At 48.8% G+C, this 17825-nt stretch overlaps 1 protein-coding gene across 1 annotated transcript in view; it reads left to right on the top strand.

Annotated features, from left to right (window-relative positions):
* CCDC33 (coiled-coil domain containing 33) overlaps positions 1 to 17825 on the top strand; it is a 104814-nt gene that overhangs the window by 42113 nt on the left and 44876 nt on the right. The window contains exons 8-10 of the mRNA XM_064267279.1: positions 582 to 711; positions 1382 to 1515; positions 2506 to 2577. Of these exons, the coding sequence (XP_064123349.1) occupies positions 582 to 711; positions 1382 to 1515; positions 2506 to 2577 (336 nt within the window). The remainder of the gene's footprint in view (positions 1 to 581; positions 712 to 1381; positions 1516 to 2505; positions 2578 to 17825) is intronic.

Here is a 17825-nt window from a genome sequence, read left to right as displayed (position 1 = left end):
GCAAAAACCTATCCAGTCACGCTGTTGTGCAGTGGTTAAGTGCTCAGCTGCTAACCAAACGATCGGCAGTTCGAACACACCAGCTGCTCCACTGCTCTACTTCCATAAAGACTACAGCCTTGGAAACCCTATGACGCAGTTCTGCTTTGTCCTGTAGGGTCGCTATGAGTCAGAATCAACTTGACAGCAACGGGTTTTTTGGTTGGTTGCTTTAGTGGTTACTGAAGTCATGTTATGGGTAAGAAGGGTTTCTTATGATCCTGGCTATGCTTAGGTTTTAATGGTTAACGAAAAGGCAAGATGCTGGGATGATAATTCTATTAAATAATAGGCACAGGAAAAAAAAGCTAGAAAGAAGCGCACAGTCTTGTGAACAGTCATCTTTAGTGGTAGGAGTACAGATATTTTTGTCTTCTACCTTTCCGTTTTTTCCAAAACTTATTCAACAAGTGTATGTTGCTTGTATAATTGGGACAAACAGTGTGGCATATACACACACACACACACAATCAGGTATCTGGACATCCTTTGATGTGGGAGAAGATTTGGCCCCAGCACCTACTCCCACTCTCTCCTTCCAGCTGACCAAGCCTGGGGGACCCCCAGAGCAGCCCCTGTGGAACCAGCCCTTCCTTTTCCAAGGCTGTGGCGGAGCCACCAGCTTCTCAGAAGACACAGCCCTGGTCCTGGAGTACTACTCTTCATCATCAAGTAAGTGCCCTCTGGTGCCACACGAGGACAGCCACTGTGTCAGGAGACATGGGTGAAAGATTGTTCAAACCATCCCCAGACAACCCCACCTCTGCGTTCCACAGGGATAGGTTAGGTGTCTCAGGTTCCAAGTGCATGCAGACAGGTGGGAGGAGGAGCCTGGCTGGTCTCCTTGCCAAAGTGACAGCTTTGGGGCACAGGTCAGGACCCATGGGTCCTATTCCCATAATAGGCTCGTAGTTTTTTTTTTGGTCCATATTTCTTTACTGCACCCCCTTTGCACCCATCAGTGAGGAGGGGGGTGGGTGGTAACTCAGAGCTCACAGCCAATTGGGGAGGCAGGGTTTAGAGACCAGATGACCCACAATCTAAGCAAGCTCCACACTACAGGATTGAAACCCCCAAAAGCCAGAGGCAAGGGAGAGCCATAGCAATATCCAGAGACACAGAGTGTGTTTAGGGCTGGCCTTGAACTCATGAGTGGCAAAGAAGGAGGATGCTTGTGCAGGGAAAGGCCAGGAGGCAGAAAAGCAGTCGGGGTGTGGGAGATGGGAGAACTAGGTGTCTGACATCAAAGGTTGGGTCCGTGGTGGGTGCGCAGGCGCTGGGATCTGGGAAGCCGGAAGTGGAGGCTTCGGCAGAAGCCAGAGCTGATCCTTCTCCCTCACAGTGAAAGGCAGCGAGCCATGGACCTTCAGCCAGCCCCTGGGTGTCTCCGTGTTGCCGCTCAAGAGTCGTTTGTACCGAAAAATGCTGTCTGGGAAGGGCTCAAGTGGGCTGCGTGTGGAGCGGCTCCCCATCACCGTGAGTCCCCTGCCTGCACTGGCCCTGCCCTACCCCACCCTGCCCCACTTCCACAGGAGAATTTAGCTTCTCAGACAGCTTCTGCCAGGGCACCCACTAGGGAAGGCTACAACTGTCAGGTATGAGCTGCTCCCAGGAACACCAAACTCCCGTCTTGGCTCTGGGGCCAGTTAATGAACCCGCCAGAGGAACTGCTCCCTGGCAGTTTGAGGAGAATTAGAGCAAGGCCTGTGGGATGGCGACAAGAGCTCAGGCTTCAGAAAGAAAAACCTGGGTTCAAATCTTGCCTTGGCCTCTTCCGCACTGTGGAACCTGGGACAAGTCAACCTCTCTGAGCCTTAGCGTCTCATCTCTAAAATGGAAACAACAACCCCTTGGGAGAAACAAGTGAGAGAAATAAATGTAAAGGGCGAAGTACATGATCTCTTTGTATAAGGAGATAATTGAGTCCAGGCCGTCTGGGGCCAAATTCTGAGTCCACCGTTTACCACCTGACATGACCTTTGGAAAATTCAGTTTCAGTACTTCAGTTTCCTTGTCTGTAAAATGGGTGCATAATAATCATTCTTTTCTTATACTGTCACTGTGACATTTTGGAGGAAATACATATAAAGCACTTAGAACAAAACCAGGCATATTCTTAGAACAGAATACACTCTCAGTAAGAATTAATATCGATATCATTATCTATTTCTATACTTCCTAAAATATGTATGGCCATCCTGACAAAAGATCTCAATAAACAGGACCTTCCCCTTCTGCCAGGAAGTGGTTAGACTGTGGGGGTCATTAAAGGGCTTGCCCAGTCAGGTCTCCAGTGGAGCTGGGAACAGTGGGTGTGGAGGTGGTGAGGGTAAACAGAGGCAGAGCCCTGTTCCCCCTCATCTGGGCACAGCCTCACCTAGGCACAGCCCCAGTAGCCACCTTGCTGGGGAATCATAATGGTGGGTGGGGCAGAGACAGAGTCTGACTGCTCCCTCCTCCTCTCAGGACACCAATCTGAAAACCATAGATGGCGAGGCGCCCACAGTGGATCTCTCCTTCCAGCTGCTTTCCTCTGAGGTAAGGCTGTGTGCGGGTCAGGGGAAGGTGAGGGTCTGCCAGACATGTGCCAGCTCAGCAGCTCCTCAGTGGTTCCAGCCTCCTTCACAATTGCTAACCTTAGTCAGGGGCTGGGGGCAAGGGCTGCTTCGGAAGAAACGTCTGAGGGTAACCGGTTGCCTTCCAGTCGATTCTTACTCATAGCGACCCTACAGGACAGAGTAGAACTGCCCCATAGAGTTTTCAAGGAGTGCCTAGTGGATCTGAACTGCTGACCTTTTGGTTAGCAGCTGTACCACTTAACCACTTCACCACCAGAGTTTCCCAGAGAGAAAGAAAGTTGAGGCATTATCGTTCCTGTTCTATATATGTTCTTGTTGTTGGGTGCTGTCAAGTCAATTCCAACTCGTAGTAACTTCCTGTGACAAAGTAGAACTGCCTCATAGTAACTTCCTGTGACAGAGCAGAACTGCCCCATAGATTTTCGTGGCTGTAATCTTTACAGAAGCAAATCACCAGGCCTTTCTTCCAAAGAGCCACTGGGTGGGTTTGAACCCCAACCTTTCGGTTAGCATCCAGCACTTAAAGAGTGCGCCACCAGTGCTCCTTATATTCTAGGAAACCAAAGAGAAAGCTGAGAGATTAGGAAGAGAAGAGTTGCGGGCAGAGGACACCCAGACCTCGGAGTCAGCTCCAACTCAGTCCAAGCCAAGTCTGGCTCACTAGGATTAAAAGTCTATGGGGTGAACTGGGGTGTTAGTTTTCTATTGCCATGCAACAAATTACCACAAACACAGCAGCTTAAAACAACATCTATTTATGAGCTCACAGTTCTGTAGGTTGGAGTCCTACACAGCATGGCTGTGTTCTCTGCTCAGGGCCTCACAAGGCTGAAACCAAGGAACTGGCAGGGCTTTGTTCCTTTCTGGAGGCTCTGGAGAAGAATCCACTACCAAGCTCATTTAGTTGTTGGCAGAATTCAGCTCTTTGTACTTGTAGGATATAGGTCCCCATTCCCTCGCTGACTGTCAGCCAGGGACTTCTTTCAGCTCCCTAAGGACGCCCACATCCCTCCTGACAGGGCTCCCTCCCTATTTACCTATTTACACCGGGGTGTGTGAATCTCCCTCATGCTTTGAACCTCTCTGGCTTCCTTTAGTGTCAGCAGCCAGATAAAACTCTCCGCTTTTAAAAGGGCTTATGTGATTAGGCCAGGATCACCCCAATAATCTCCCTTTCTTAAGATCAACTTGTCCAGCACAACTAGATGGTGCCTGGCTACCCCCACCAACTGCTCTGACAGGAATCACAATAGAGGGACCCAGACAGAGCTGGAGAAAAATGTAGAACAAAATTCTAACTCACAAAAAAAAAAGACCAGACTTACTACTCTGACAGAGACTGGAGAAAACCCAAGAGTATGGCCCCCAGACATCCTTTCAACTCAGTACTGACGTCATTCCTGAGGTTCACCCTTCAGCCAAAGATTAGACAGGCCCATAAAACAAAACAAGACTAAGTGGGCACACCAGCTCAGGGGCAAGGACAAGAAGGCAGGAGGGGACAGGAAAACCGGAAATGGGGAACCCAAGGTCGAGAAGGGGAGAGTGTTGCTATGTCATGGGGTTGGCAACTAATGTCACAAAACAATATATGTATTAATTGTTTAAAAAGAAACTAATTTGCTCTGTAAGCCTTCATCTAAAGCACAATAAAAAAATCAACTTTGCCATATAATAAAACTATCACTGCAATGATATGACATCATATTCATGATCTCAGTGATTAGGATACAGTAGCTAAGGGGCCACCCTTCGAGTTTTAGAATTCTGCCTACCACAGGTGGGTGGTCCAAGTGGAAAGATACCTGGGGCTGAGCCCTGCCTGGTGGGTAGGCCTCCCTCCCTCTAACTAGCTATGCCTGGGCTGGGTGAGTCTAGCCTGGACTGTGGTCATTTGGCTATAGAGCACCTGAGAGGCACCTGCTGGAATTTTTCCACTTTTCTCTGTGGTGCTGACCCTTATGGACAGGCATGAAGCTGGGATGTGGGCACAATTTAGGACCATGAACTCAGGGAATAGTTGCAAGGGCTGATACCAGGGTCAGCCCACTCCTGCCAGGAAAAATAGCCACCAGCTCTGGGGTAATACTTGGTCCTGTGACCTTACCCATGAAGAACATGGGGAGTTCCACGTGTGGGGGCTAAGGAAGGTTTAACAAGGTACCAGCCCCAAAGGCTGCTGTTCCCACAAGTCCTCTTTCGAGTTTCTGAAATCTCCCCGTGAGCGCTCCCTGCTGTGGAATGTTGAGCATTGCCCTCCCAAGACCCCTCTGAAATCCTGGTTGGAAGGAGTTCATCAGACACTCCCTGACAGTGCACCCTCCACCAAAAAAAAAAAAACAACACACACACACAGCCAGGTGCAGAAACAAAAAGGTGCTGAGATGGGAGCACACAGAAGATCCAAAAGACCCCAGGGAAGGGGAAGGAGTGTCCTTAGAGAAAAATGTCACAGATTAGAGTCCATCCCTCCAGGATCTCTGCCCAGACCTTAGATTCTGCCAGTGGCCACTGCCTTCCTCATCTCCCCCTGCCTCCTGCCCACATCACTGGGACATATGTGTCTTGGGGACTAAGAGGAATGTTAAGTGCCCCTGGTCAGGGGACTAGTAGACTCAGGCAGGCAACAGGCAGGTGGGCAGGACCCTTCCCCGATTGCCCAGGGGCTGGGCACAAGGGTCTCCGGTGATGAATTATTCACCGGAGCTGGGCTAAGTGCAGAATTAATCCTTTTCCTTCCAGCTGGCGGCCTCACCAAATTATCCCCCCAAGTCATGCGGGAAAGCGCTGCCGAATTCATTTAGCTGCTGAGCGTTTTGATCTGGGCCTTGCGATTTTAGCTTCCCCTTCCCCCATCCCTCCCTCCCCACCCCAGGCAAGTAAAAAAAAAAACCTTTTAGTAGTGGATTTCCGAGAAGAAAGGAAAAGAAAGGCCAAGGGATCAAGGTTGGGTGTGTACCAAGAAAAAAGTACTGGCGGAAATTCAGAATCAGATTCAGAAATTGGATTCTGCAGCCAAGAATTCGCACACTTAGATTCTAGACATACACACGTGCTAGCGCACTCGCATTCAAATATCTATACACAGACTCACTTATGCAGAAATATGCACTTACCCACACACACACACACACACACACCTTTGCAATGGTGCGCACAGTTAACGCTCACAAACGCACACAGTCAAACTGACAGGCAGACACTTCCATACCCACATCGGCACACACACAAGCTGTCTGATTACCTCAACTGTTTCTTGGTGAAACAACTTGGGAATTTGCCAATAACTGACTCACTTTGATTCTAGAATCTTGAAGACCAGTTTGGGGGCCTGAGTATGAAATGCTAACGTGGGTGGACTTGGCACAAGGCTCTTCTCACAGGTGCAGCACCCATTCATGCATTCCTTTATTCCACACGTAGTTGATAAGGGACCACTATGTGCCAGGCACTGTGCAAAGCAGAACTAGAATTTTGGCTGCAATGGGGAGAGGAAGGGATTGGCAGCCTTGGAGCCCACCTGCCTTGAGTTCACCATTACTGGGCTTGGAAGTGGCACTCTGCTAGTGCCTGAGCCCTTTGGGCATCCTTCTTCCTAAGGGAGCAGGGGCGGGGGGCAGGAGTGTGTTAAGAATTGAGGAAAGATCAGATAACATTGCAACTAAGTTTAAAGGAACTCACCCACCACCCACCACCAGTCCTTTCATTATACCAATGCCATCATTGTGTCTACAACAGTGCCAACATTTATTAAGCACCCATCATGTAGCATACACTGCTCTGAGTTGTAGGGATATTACATTGAACAAGACCAAAAAAGCCCTTGTCTCCACGGAGCTGGCATTCACAGAACAGGGAGTGTGGAACAATGAACAAATAAATCCATCAGCAGATAAATGTAAGTACTATGATGAAAATCAAACAAGGTGATGTGATAGGAAGTGCATAGAGAGGCTATTTGGATTGGATGTGGTATCTTAGTAAGGCTCCAAGCTAGGCCGCCATTACAAAAAAACCAGGTTCCTCCTATCTTATCTTTCTACCTATGGAGTGGTCAAAGGAGCCCTGGTGGCACAGTGGTTAAGCACTCGGCTGCTAACCAAAAGGCTAACAGTTTGGACCCACCAGCCGCTCCATGGGAGAAAGATGTGGCAGTCTGCCCCCATAAAGATTACAGCTTTATAAACTCTGTGGAACAGTTCTCTTCTTATAGGGTCACCATGAGTCAAAATCAACTCAACAGCAACAGGTAAAGAGCAGCCTGCCACTTCGTGATGGAAGGTACCTGACCTTCACCTCTGCATTCTAGCCTGTAGGAAGGTAAAAGAGCAAGAGGCTTGTCTTATATTGAGGATAACTAAAAGTAAAGTCGGTGAAAATGAGGGAAACCCTCAATGAGATGGATTGATATATTAGCTATAACAATGGACTCAAAACATAGCAACGATCAGGAAGATGGCACAGGACTGAGCAATGTTTTGTTCTGTTACCGTAAGGTCGGCATGACTGGACAGCAACTAACAACGACAGTCAGCCACAGATGGTCAGGAAAGGGCTCACTGAAGGGGAGAAATTTGAGACCTAAATGAGAGGAACTAGGCCAGGCACAGGAAGATCTAGGGAAAGAATGTTCCAGACAGAAAGAACAGCCAGAAAAGAACAAACTTGCCTTGTTCCAGAAACAGAGTGAGCAAGAGAAGGAAACAAAAGGAAGGTGGAGATACAGATAGGGCCAGGCGCTTGGGCTCAGTGTCTACTTCCCGTGATGGAATGCTGTGGAAAGATCTCACTCAGGAAGTGACATGATCTGATACACACTTTGTAAGAAGACCACTCTGGCTGCTCTACGGATAATGGATTAAGAGCCACAGTAGAAAATGTGAGGGCTACCGCGGAGGACCAGGCAAGACATGAAAATGGCTCAGACCAGGGCAGTAGCAGCAGAGACGGGGAGAGGTGGACAGCTTCAGGATTTGTTTTGCAGAGAAGCCTCAGCCCCACTCCACCATCACCACCAGTCACATAATTCATCATTTGTCACATTATTCCATTTGCTTCTCAGAACTCCAAAGAACTCTGTGAAGGCAGTAAAGTAGGGATCATAATCCCCATTTTATAGGTCAAGAGACCAAACCTAAGGTAAATGAAGTGGTTTGCCTGGTATCCTGTGATCGCTGGGACTGGAGCCATCAGTCCTTCCACCGTTTACAGCAAACACTGCATAAAGCTCCCAGGAGCCACTGACTGAAGCCTGGAGGTCTTAGAGTCCTTGGACACTCCAGCTGCAGCAGGGCTTATGATAGGGCCTCTCATGGTCCTCATCCACTTGGTTGGTAACTCCATCTCGGGCTCTCCTTGCACATGGTCAGGCTTGCTACGGAGAGGAAACACTGCAGAAGAAATGAATGGGCATGTCCTACCTGGGCACCGCCCCAGCTTGAGGACAGAGTCTCTTTCCATGTCTAGGAGGTTTGGGTACAGACTGTCTTGGTTAATCTGACACTTTGGTGAACGGAGTCTCCCCACACCCAGCACTTCCACCTCACACATTCCAAGAACTCTAGGAACAAGAGCAGTGCGGAATTTCCAGATAGGCAGAGACTGCCCTGGACAGGAATCTCCTTGGCAATGTTCACCACATGTGGTCATCCCGTCCTCTCCTGCTTTGCCATGACCAGGTGCACACTGCCTTCAAAAGCAGCCCATTCCTAGAGGCTACAACCGATAGAAGCACTCACCCCACATCAAGCCCAACCTGCCTCCTGGGGCACCCCCTCTGTTCCCTGGCTCTGCACCTGTGCTGATATAGGAGACACCCGCACACCAGTAGCCATCTAGCACCCTTGTGGGCAAACTAACCAACTAAACCTGCCAGTCTATGTGAATGACAAGAGAAGGTGATCTTCTGGTTTGGGATATTGTGCTTGAAGGTAGTCCTACTGGTGCTGGGTTGAGTTTTTAGCCTCCAGTGAAACTTCTCTATAAGCCTGTGTAGAGCGATGTGCCTTAAGCTGGAGTTGTATATAGATGAGTATGTATATAGATGCACACAGACCTATAAAAACTAGAAAAACCCAGACCCCTGCATATGCACAGAAACACCCCTTTATTGCACGTTCAGTGGGACTTGGACCAGACAGCCTTTGAGATCCATTAGGCTCTAAGAATGGCTGTTGCACATGCATATATACACATAAGCCCCTGGACTCCCCCATTCCCTCTCTGATCTCACCCTCTTCTCTTTGAAGAGTGTGCTCTGGTCCCCTGGGAGTCTATACTTCTTCAGGCTAAGCAGCCTGGCTGTTTTAATGAACTGGCTTCAAGATTCTGTAGCATCCTGGGTGCCCTCCAGCTTTCAGATGGCCTCTTTGAAGTGAGGCCCACATTGCTGACTCGTGTGGACTGAGAGCCTGGTATGCATACAGTAGGTTCTCATGCCATTGTCAGTTTGTGCTTCCCTGCCTGGAAAGGCACCTCCTCATGACATGGGACAAGTTCATGCAGTCATCTCTGTGTCTGGCAATATTTCCCCTCTTGGGGTTGGGTTTAGGATCCAATGTCTTGCCCAGGTGTCTACCAGGCAGAGGTAGAGCCCCATCCTCAGCCCATAGCCCAAGGGATGCTGGGAAGACTGGGACCTTGAAACCTGGCTTCCTTAGACTTTTCACAGGGAGGGTACATGTGAGTGGAGGGAGCGATGGCACCTCCCATAGTCCCAGTCTGACCCTCCCTCTCCCTGTTCCCTTCATAGGGTGGGGAGAGTCTTTGATGCCATGCAAAGACATGCCCTGGTCGGGGGGTTTTGTGTTTGTTTTTCAAACCAGTTACAAAGCTGTCTCTGGAGACCAGCCCAGAGTGGGACAAGTAGCTGTTTAGCAAATGTGGAGGAGAGTGCAGGGGATAGGCAGAACCATACTGGTTTTTGATGAATTTTTATGGATTTTCTGAAAACCATATGTAACCACCGTGGCCTGGGCCTCAAAGAAGCCCAACACAAGCCTGGCCTCCATTTCCTCACCAAGCACACCTGCCTGGAAGGCCCATTGTCCAGGATAGCACAGCAGTCTTCTCAGCTGGTTCTCCTCTCTGGAAGGTTCTATCCCTGCCAACCCCAGGGCTCCAGCTCTAAAAACACTACCATAAGGATGATGATGGATCCAGAGAAAGACACTCTTTCCTCTCCTTCGCCTCACAACTTTCTCGCCTGTCTTCCCTTCTACATCCTCAAAGCCCCCTTGCTGTTCCTGTTTTCTCACTCTCCCAGACCAGATGGCAGGAGAGAAAGGAAGTAGGCCTGTCCCTCGCCCAGTGCACAGGTGCCTTATTTCTCACCTTCTCAGGTTTGCAAACCAATCTGGAGATCTTTTCATTCAACTTGAAGCTGGAAGCAGGGGCAGTTGAGGGGTGGTGAGAGCCTGAGCTTTTCCAGGGCCAGCTTGGCCCTTGGGTCCCAGGTGTTCAGTGTGGAGGCAGCCTCAGCGATCCCACCTCTATCTGCTTTTCACAATGCCTAAATTCCTCCCAACAGTGCTCCATGCCTTGTGTGCAAATATTGCTCCCTCCACAGTCTCATGCAGCTCCTCCTGTCCCTCACCTCAGAGAGTTGTTTTTGTCAGGTGCCGTCAGGTCGGCTCTGACTCACAGTGACAACAGAGCAAAACACTGCCTGGTCCTGCGCCATCCTCACAGTTGTTGCTATGCGTGAACCCATTGTTGCAGCCACTGTGCCAATCCATCTCATTGAGAGTCGTCTTCTTTTTCTCTACTTTACCAAGCATGATGTCCTTCTCCAGGGACTGAACCCTCCTGACAACATGTCCAAAGTATGTGAGACGTAGTCTCACCATCCTTGCTTCTAAGGAGCATTCTGGTTGTACTTATTCCAAGAACTCCAGAGAGTTCTACACACACAGAGGGTTCTACAGACTCAGCTTCCTCACTTCTCATGACAGGGAGCTTACAACCTCCCAGGAAGCCCCCCTCAGCCCTCCATCAGCTCCCTTGTAAATCTTTTCCTTCTCTCTCTTACTCCAGTTTCCTCCCCCAGCCCTGCTTTTTTCTTCCTGAGGCCCCAAAGAAGTCTGTTCCCAGGCCCATGTCAGCCACTCTCCCAGACCAGGTGGCAGGAGAGAAAGGAAATAGGTCCGTCCCTCCTCCAGCTCACAGGTGCCTTATTTCTCACCTTCTTGCGTTCCCAATCCAATTTGGAGATCTTCCCATTCAACTGCTGATGTTTGCAAATTCTTACGTCATCTGCCACCTGAATCAACTCTTTGCTATTTGTCAGACTTTGTTTCTGTTCTTCTCATCCCCTTGGTTGCTTCCTCTTGACAAGACTCACCTTAAAGTGTACCCCAAAACTGTAGGGCTGGATCTGCATGGATGGATAGAGTAGGACCATCATCCTCTTTCTCTAAGCACGCTCTCCCCTTTGGTACAGACAAATTCTACATTATTACTTCCCAAGGCAGGGTGGGTCCATTTAGAGCTTTGGAGTCCAGTCTCTGGCATGTGACCCGTTGTCAGCCATCATGTTCTCACCTCGTATCTCTGCTGCTCTATTTTGAACTCCGGCAGGGTTTCTCTTCCCTGTGATATTTCACTTTCTTGATCTCAGCCCATCTTTTAGGCTTGAGATCACTCTGGACCCTGACTGTATCATGCAATGTATTCACAGCCCTCCCTTCACCCCTACCCCAAACTCTAGGTCCTCAGTGGTTGTGGTCAGGACACGTCATTGCTGCAAGTTCACTGGACACATGCACCCTGAGAGCTGGGTTTGAATCCCAGATCTTCTCTTGATCTTAGCCACCCTAAGCTTCACTTTTCTCATCCATAAGTGGGAGTTGCAATCCCAACTAGCCAGGAACCTAGTAAAAACGGGATGAGGGAGTGTGTGTAAATGCCTAGCACCGTGTCTTACAGACACTCAGTAAATGGAGCTCTTAGTACCATTCACCCAAGTTGCTGACAAACATGTTGAACTCATCAGGATGATGACAGGGCTCCTGGGAGATGTGCAATGATGGAGCCCTGCTAATCCATCACTCGGCGCCCGCCCTTCCCGACAGCTGCTCTACCAGCTTCACGTCCATAAGGACATCGGGAGGCCTTGTCAAATGCTGAAGATAACGTCACCAGCACCACATTTGGTCTCACAGCAATTTTTCAGAGAGTGAGGAAAAGGGGAAATGACAGACAATCATCTCTCCATAAGCCAGACTTGCTAAAGTCCCTGATGTACCCTACTCTGTACTGGAGGCTGTGGAGGAGATGGAGAAAGTACAGGACTGCTCCCTGACTTGGGAGCTCCCAGGCTGGTTGAAAGCAGGGTGGGCAGGGCTGAAGCAAGAGCCACAGCACAGGCTCATCCCCAATGCCTCATCGACAGCAGGATCCTGTGTCACCTTGAGAATGTGACCCTTGACTCCCAGCCATCAATGCAGTGTATTGAGTCAGTCTGCAGGGCTGGCCAAGGAAAGTGGACATTTAGGCCCTCCCCTCTCTGCTCTGCTCTGTGCTCCTTCCAGACCAAACTTCTCAGAAGACGGGGCCTGCTCTCAGGATTCTCCTCATCTCAAACCCAGGCTGACCTAGCCTAGACCTCCCTTCAGCCAAGCCAAATGTATCCCTAGCCCAGTCAGGATCATTCATGCAAAAATTCATTCACCATTCATTAGATTCTTTCCCTGTACCAGGCAGTAAACCTTCCCAGCATATCATGACCACCTGTCTTGCTAAAGTCCTTGTAGAGGTAGATGCAGTGAGCACACAAAGTTCAGGGGAAGAGTCACAGAGAGGTGTGACTTACCTCCCTCTGCCTCAAAGAGTGGCTTAGAAGTTGGCAGGGCAAGGATTTTCTGGGCAGAGGGAATCGTGTACAAAGGCATGGACTCATGAGAGTGTCTGGAGTACATGGGGCATAGGTGGCTGTAGTGGACAATGGGAAGTCCCTGGGTGATGCAAATGGCTAATGCACTTGGCTGCTAGCTGAGAGCTTGGCAGTTCTAATCCACCTAGAGGTGCCTTGGAAGAAAGGGCTGATGATCTCCTTCCAAAAAATCAACCAGTGAAAACCATATGTAGCACAGTTCTACTCTGACACACATGGGGTCGCCACAGCTTGGAGTCGACTTTACTGCAACCGGCAGTGGGCAGTGAGGCTGGGGAGTTAGATAGGTCCTAGATAGTGCAGGGCCTGGGCACCAGGATATAAGGTTTAGACCTTTCCATAAAGCGATGGGAAGCTGAAGAAGGTCTCTGAGCAGCAGGAGGATGTGATTTGACCAATGTGTCAGAAAGGTCTCTCTAGAAGTAAATAGGGAGAATGCAAGGGGAACGATTAAATGCAGAAAGATTTCAGGCTAACAAAAATGAGCCCACAGCTCATCCACTGAGCTATCTCAGGGCTCTATTGAATACTAAAATCCCTCCCAGGATTTTTAAAAAATCCTTATCACTGGCTTCCCTCCCCTGACCCCACAACTTGCTTTTGGATTAACCCTCTGACACTATATTCTGAGGAGTGAATCATGGTCCCAGTGAGGATTAACAGCTATTCTTGGCTGGGAGACAGACTCAGAGCCTCAGGCCCCGCCACAGCTGCAGGACCGTGTGGGGATGCCATAAATGAGGTTCATAGTATGCAGGGGAGGCGGCAAACCCTCTTGGAGGGGCCTGTTGTCTGAGCCTCGCCTTCAGCTGAAGAGATAAGAACCTACAACTGCGGCCACAGGAAATGACAAAGCAGCAGTGACTGATCGGGGAGCTGCTGCACAGGGCTCATTACGGCGCTTGCCAGCGGGCGAGACACCCTTATCAGGGAGAAAATTGCATCAGGCCTTCTGAATTACTAGCGATTGGAAGCAGATTTCTTGGGACGCACTTTGTTAGATACCTAATGAGCGGGATACAGACGGGCAGAGCCCAAAGCCGGCGGGGCGAGGGACAAATGTCTTTGTTAAACAGAATTTGTCAGTTTCCGCTCCAGGCTCCCCAGGGAGGGTTCAAGGCCAGCTAATTGAATTAAGAGCATGTGTGCTCCAAAGAGAGGGCTCAGGGCGGGGCGAGAGGCGGGCAGGCCGGAAGGCAGGCGCTTTCAGCACCAAGGACAGCAGCTGCAGCCTGGCTGCTCCGTAATTGCTAGGGCAGGCTGGAACTGCTGCATTTTGCATGATCAGGGACTTAGGGGTTGGAGTGGGTAGGAGGGAGACAGAAGATGTTGGTGGGGGGGTGGGTAGGGAGGTGGACAGGTGACCCAAGAGCTTGGAGATCATTATGCCGTTGGTCCGGTCTATCTCAACAGGCCCTCTGCTGGCCACAGTGAGGTTTGGGAGGTTTAAGGAGAGGGTGTCTTCTCCCCACCATGGTGCTCACATGTGGTGTGGGGCAGCCGCAGGGGCGTGAGGAGCCGTGAGTTGGGTACTGAGTCTGAGCCAGTGCATGGTTGTGCATTGCTCTGAGCTTTCAAAGTCATCTCCAATTATAGTCCTAATGAAGCAGGACATGCTGCAGCCACGGAGCCACAAAGAGGGGGGCCACTTGCCAGCCACAAGCTGCCCCAGCAGGCTAGATCCTAGGCAGGGCCAGGTCCTGCTAAATAGAGAAGCAAAGGAGTGGGCTTGTGGGGTGGGTCAGCAGTCCTCACCCCTGCCTGGAGGAAAGGGGAACAGCTGGCCTGAATAGTGAGGAGTTAGTCTCCAAGGTTGCACTCTCTCCACATTCCCATGTTAGCATTGCTTCCTCCCCCAGCCTCTGCCCTGACCAGCCCCCTCCAGCAGCCTGGCTTATCCTCCTACTGTCTCAGGCAAGTCCCTTCCCATGAGGACCAAGGAGGTGAGAGCACAATCTCCATCCCCAAAAGGGGCAGATTGAAACCTAAGCATTGGGTGAGGCAATGCTGGCCCTAAAGAAAGGGAAAAATTCGGGAGAATTTAAGTGCTGTGGACAGCACTGCAGTCCTCTTGGCACCTCTTACCTCATAGGACAAAAACAACTGCCTCTGGCCTCCCCTGCAGAGCCTGTCCTGTTTGGAGGTCTGAAGATTTCTGTATAAAAGCCACTCACACATCTCACCTCAAAACCCCAGGCCAGGATGAATCCTGGCAAAGTTAACCTCTTGGTGACCCAATTATTTCTGCTTTGAATTTTTTTGTTATTACTGTGCATTTTCATTAATGGAAACATGCTGAATCATTGAGTGTGTCTGAATTTTTGGTAGGTAGTAGGATTTTTTTTTTTCTTGTTCCCTCCCACAAGCCTACCCTAAATGTTTAGTGGTACATATGAAATACCACTAATTAGACCCCCAGCATCCCCACTGGGGTCTGTTGGTACATATGTATAAACAATAAAAATTTTCAAAATTCCTATTTTTCCTACCAAAAATTCAGAGACCTCATGCAATACCCTGTAAAAACAGTAATTTATAACACACACTCATTTCTTCCTTCAGTTTCAAACAGTCATAAACGCACCTCCCTTGCAGCAGCACACACTGTCAGTGGTAGAGCAGCTTCCCAGTAAACCCCAACCAAAAAACCAAACCCATTGCTGTTGAGTTGATTCCTACTTACAGTGACCCTATAAGACAGAGTAGAACTGCTCCATAGGGTTTCCAAGGAGTAGCTGGTGGCTTTGAATTGCTGGCCTTTTGGTTAGCAGCTAAGCTCTTTACCTCTGTGCCACCAGGGCTCCCAATAAACCCAGAGGCTGAAAAAGTTCACAATTGCTGTGTGTACTGCTGGGCATAAAAGGGTTAAATAGAGAAGGAGATTAGAAACATGGCAGGAGACATGCAAAAGGGGCAGTAGGCCTGGAGTGGCCAGAGCACAGAGGTAGGCAGGGCCAGCCATGGGGGTGGGCAGAGCAGGGCACAACCACTGAGTTTGGCAGCTGGGGGTCAGGAGGGAGTGGGATGGCAGAATAGATTTACAGTTCACAGATGCTCTGTCGTCCCTTCCCTCCTTCTCAGAATACCCACCCCTGCCCAGGAGAGTGAAAGCACTGGTCTGGACTGGGATCAGTCTCATTTTTATTTTAGCATAAAATTAAATGAATTTACATAGTAAGTTTCAGAATACACCCAAAAGTATCTAGCGAGTGCTCAATTCCAAAAAGGGTTTAGTTAATGTCAGCTCTGGGTCACTGAGTTGAGTTCCTCAGCTGGGGGTGGGGCCACACAGGGTGGAAGTCAGGGAGACAAGCTGTGGGGGAGGGGCCGCCCACAGCAATGTGCCTCTGGTCCCTGGTCCCTGCTTTTAGAACTGATGAGGGGACCTCTGAGACCTCTCCCTTGATTTCATTACTCCTACTTCCTCTCCTAACTGGATTAGATGGCAGTCTATGAAATCCAGGGCATCAGGATTGGCTTTCTGCCTGGAAATGAGGAGAAATGTCATTACGGGTCCTGAATCAGCATCTCAACCCAGCCCTGGGCAATGGGGAGTTGGTCTTTGCCCTGGATGAGTAAATAGTTATTCACTCTTTCCTTCATCCTCTCCTGCATCCATCCGTCCATCCAATACGTATTCTGTAGCTTTCCCTCTGCAGCCAACCTGGAGTTCAGCTGTTTCAAGCAGGAGACAGGAGATGTGGTACTTTTTCCTATCTAAAACACACAATCAGAAAACCTCCAACTCTCTGACTCACATGTTATACAGAGATGCCAGGGGTACTTGTGGGACAGAAGGCTTCATTTCAGTCGGGAGCATTTGAGTGAATCCTGCCTTCCCTGAACCATAGCTATGGAAAAGAGCAGATGGAAGAGACGACCAGGTCTGACGCCTAAGAGCAAACAGGTCAAGAGTCTTGGTTATGAAGCGCAAAACGTGGTCTGCAAAGTCCAGCCCTAGGGTCACCCAATGCTTCCTCTACCCATCTGAAGAGTCTTTTTACAGCTGCATTCTCTTTGGAACTATCTATCTTTGTACCCATTTGACAGACAGGAAAATGAGGCCCAGACTGGCCTGGATGCCTCTGTGTATTCATATGACTATCCCTTACTCTACAGACACAAGCCTTAAAAAAGGTTCATGGCATTCAGTTTCTGTAAACCAAATTTTAAAAGGGCATGAAGAGTTTATTATTTAATTAATGCACCCCAGTAGTAAAGTGAAGGCTATTGCCCCAATTCATCTGGCTCATATGTGTGCATTTTCACATAGAGTATTTGCTTAAAGAGAGGCCCAGCAGCACTCATTGTGTCACTCTATTTGTTTAGGGTCAGGCATTGGGCACCTCTAACCTTGAGCACATTTGCTCTGATTGGCACTGTGCCCATTGCTCTATTTGCTTCTAGTACAACATTCTAAATAGCAGGACAATTTGTCTGCTGTGTGGCAGAGAGGGGATTCCAACATCTGATACAGGATGGGAGTGGGCACTCTTGAAGTCCCTACAAACTCTGAGACTGTATGATCTTTAAAAAATTGGCATGTTTTCCTCCTTTGCTATGTGGCCAGAAGAACTGGGTGGTGCCTGGCTACCATTACTAAATGTTTTGACCAAAGATTCTATAGAAGAATTCTGATCAAAAGGGGGAAAATGCATAATTAATTCAATGGATCAAAGATCTAAATATAAAATCTAAAATGGTAAAGATCATGATAGAAACAACACGGACAATGTTGTATAGGATAATGCCGTAAAACATGGCATAAATTCAGTACCATCCATATCTAACTATGCACAAACACCAGAAGATAAACTAGATAACTGGGAGTGCCTAAAAGTTAAACACTTATGCTCATCAAAAGACTTCACCAAAACAGTAAAAAAAAGAACCTACAGACTGGGGAAAAAAACTTTGGCTATGACGTATCCAACAAGGCTCTAGTCTCTAAAATCTATAGAACACTTCAACACCTCAATAACAAAAAGACAATCCAATTTAAAAATAGGTAAAAGATGTGAACAGACACTTCACCAAAGAAGGCATTTTGGTAGCTGACAGACACATTAGGAAATGCTCATGATCATTAGCCATTAGAGAAATGCAAATCAAAACTACAATGAGATACCATCTCACCCCAATATTACTGGCACAAATCAAAAAAAAAGAAAATAACAAATGTTGGAGAGGTTGTGGAAAGACTGCTGGTGAGAATGTAAAATGGTACAACCACTATGGAAAATGATATGACACCCGCTTAAAAAGCCAGAAATAGAAATACCATGCAACCTAGCAATCCCATTCCTAGGAATATA

This window comes from Loxodonta africana, chromosome 13 (assembly GCF_030014295.1).
Source record: "Loxodonta africana isolate mLoxAfr1 chromosome 13, mLoxAfr1.hap2, whole genome shotgun sequence".
In the NCBI taxonomy this organism is placed as follows: Eukaryota; Metazoa; Chordata; class Mammalia; order Proboscidea; family Elephantidae; genus Loxodonta; species Loxodonta africana.
Note: the sequence above shows the minus strand (reverse complement) of the source record. Positions and strands in the feature narration are given on the sequence as shown.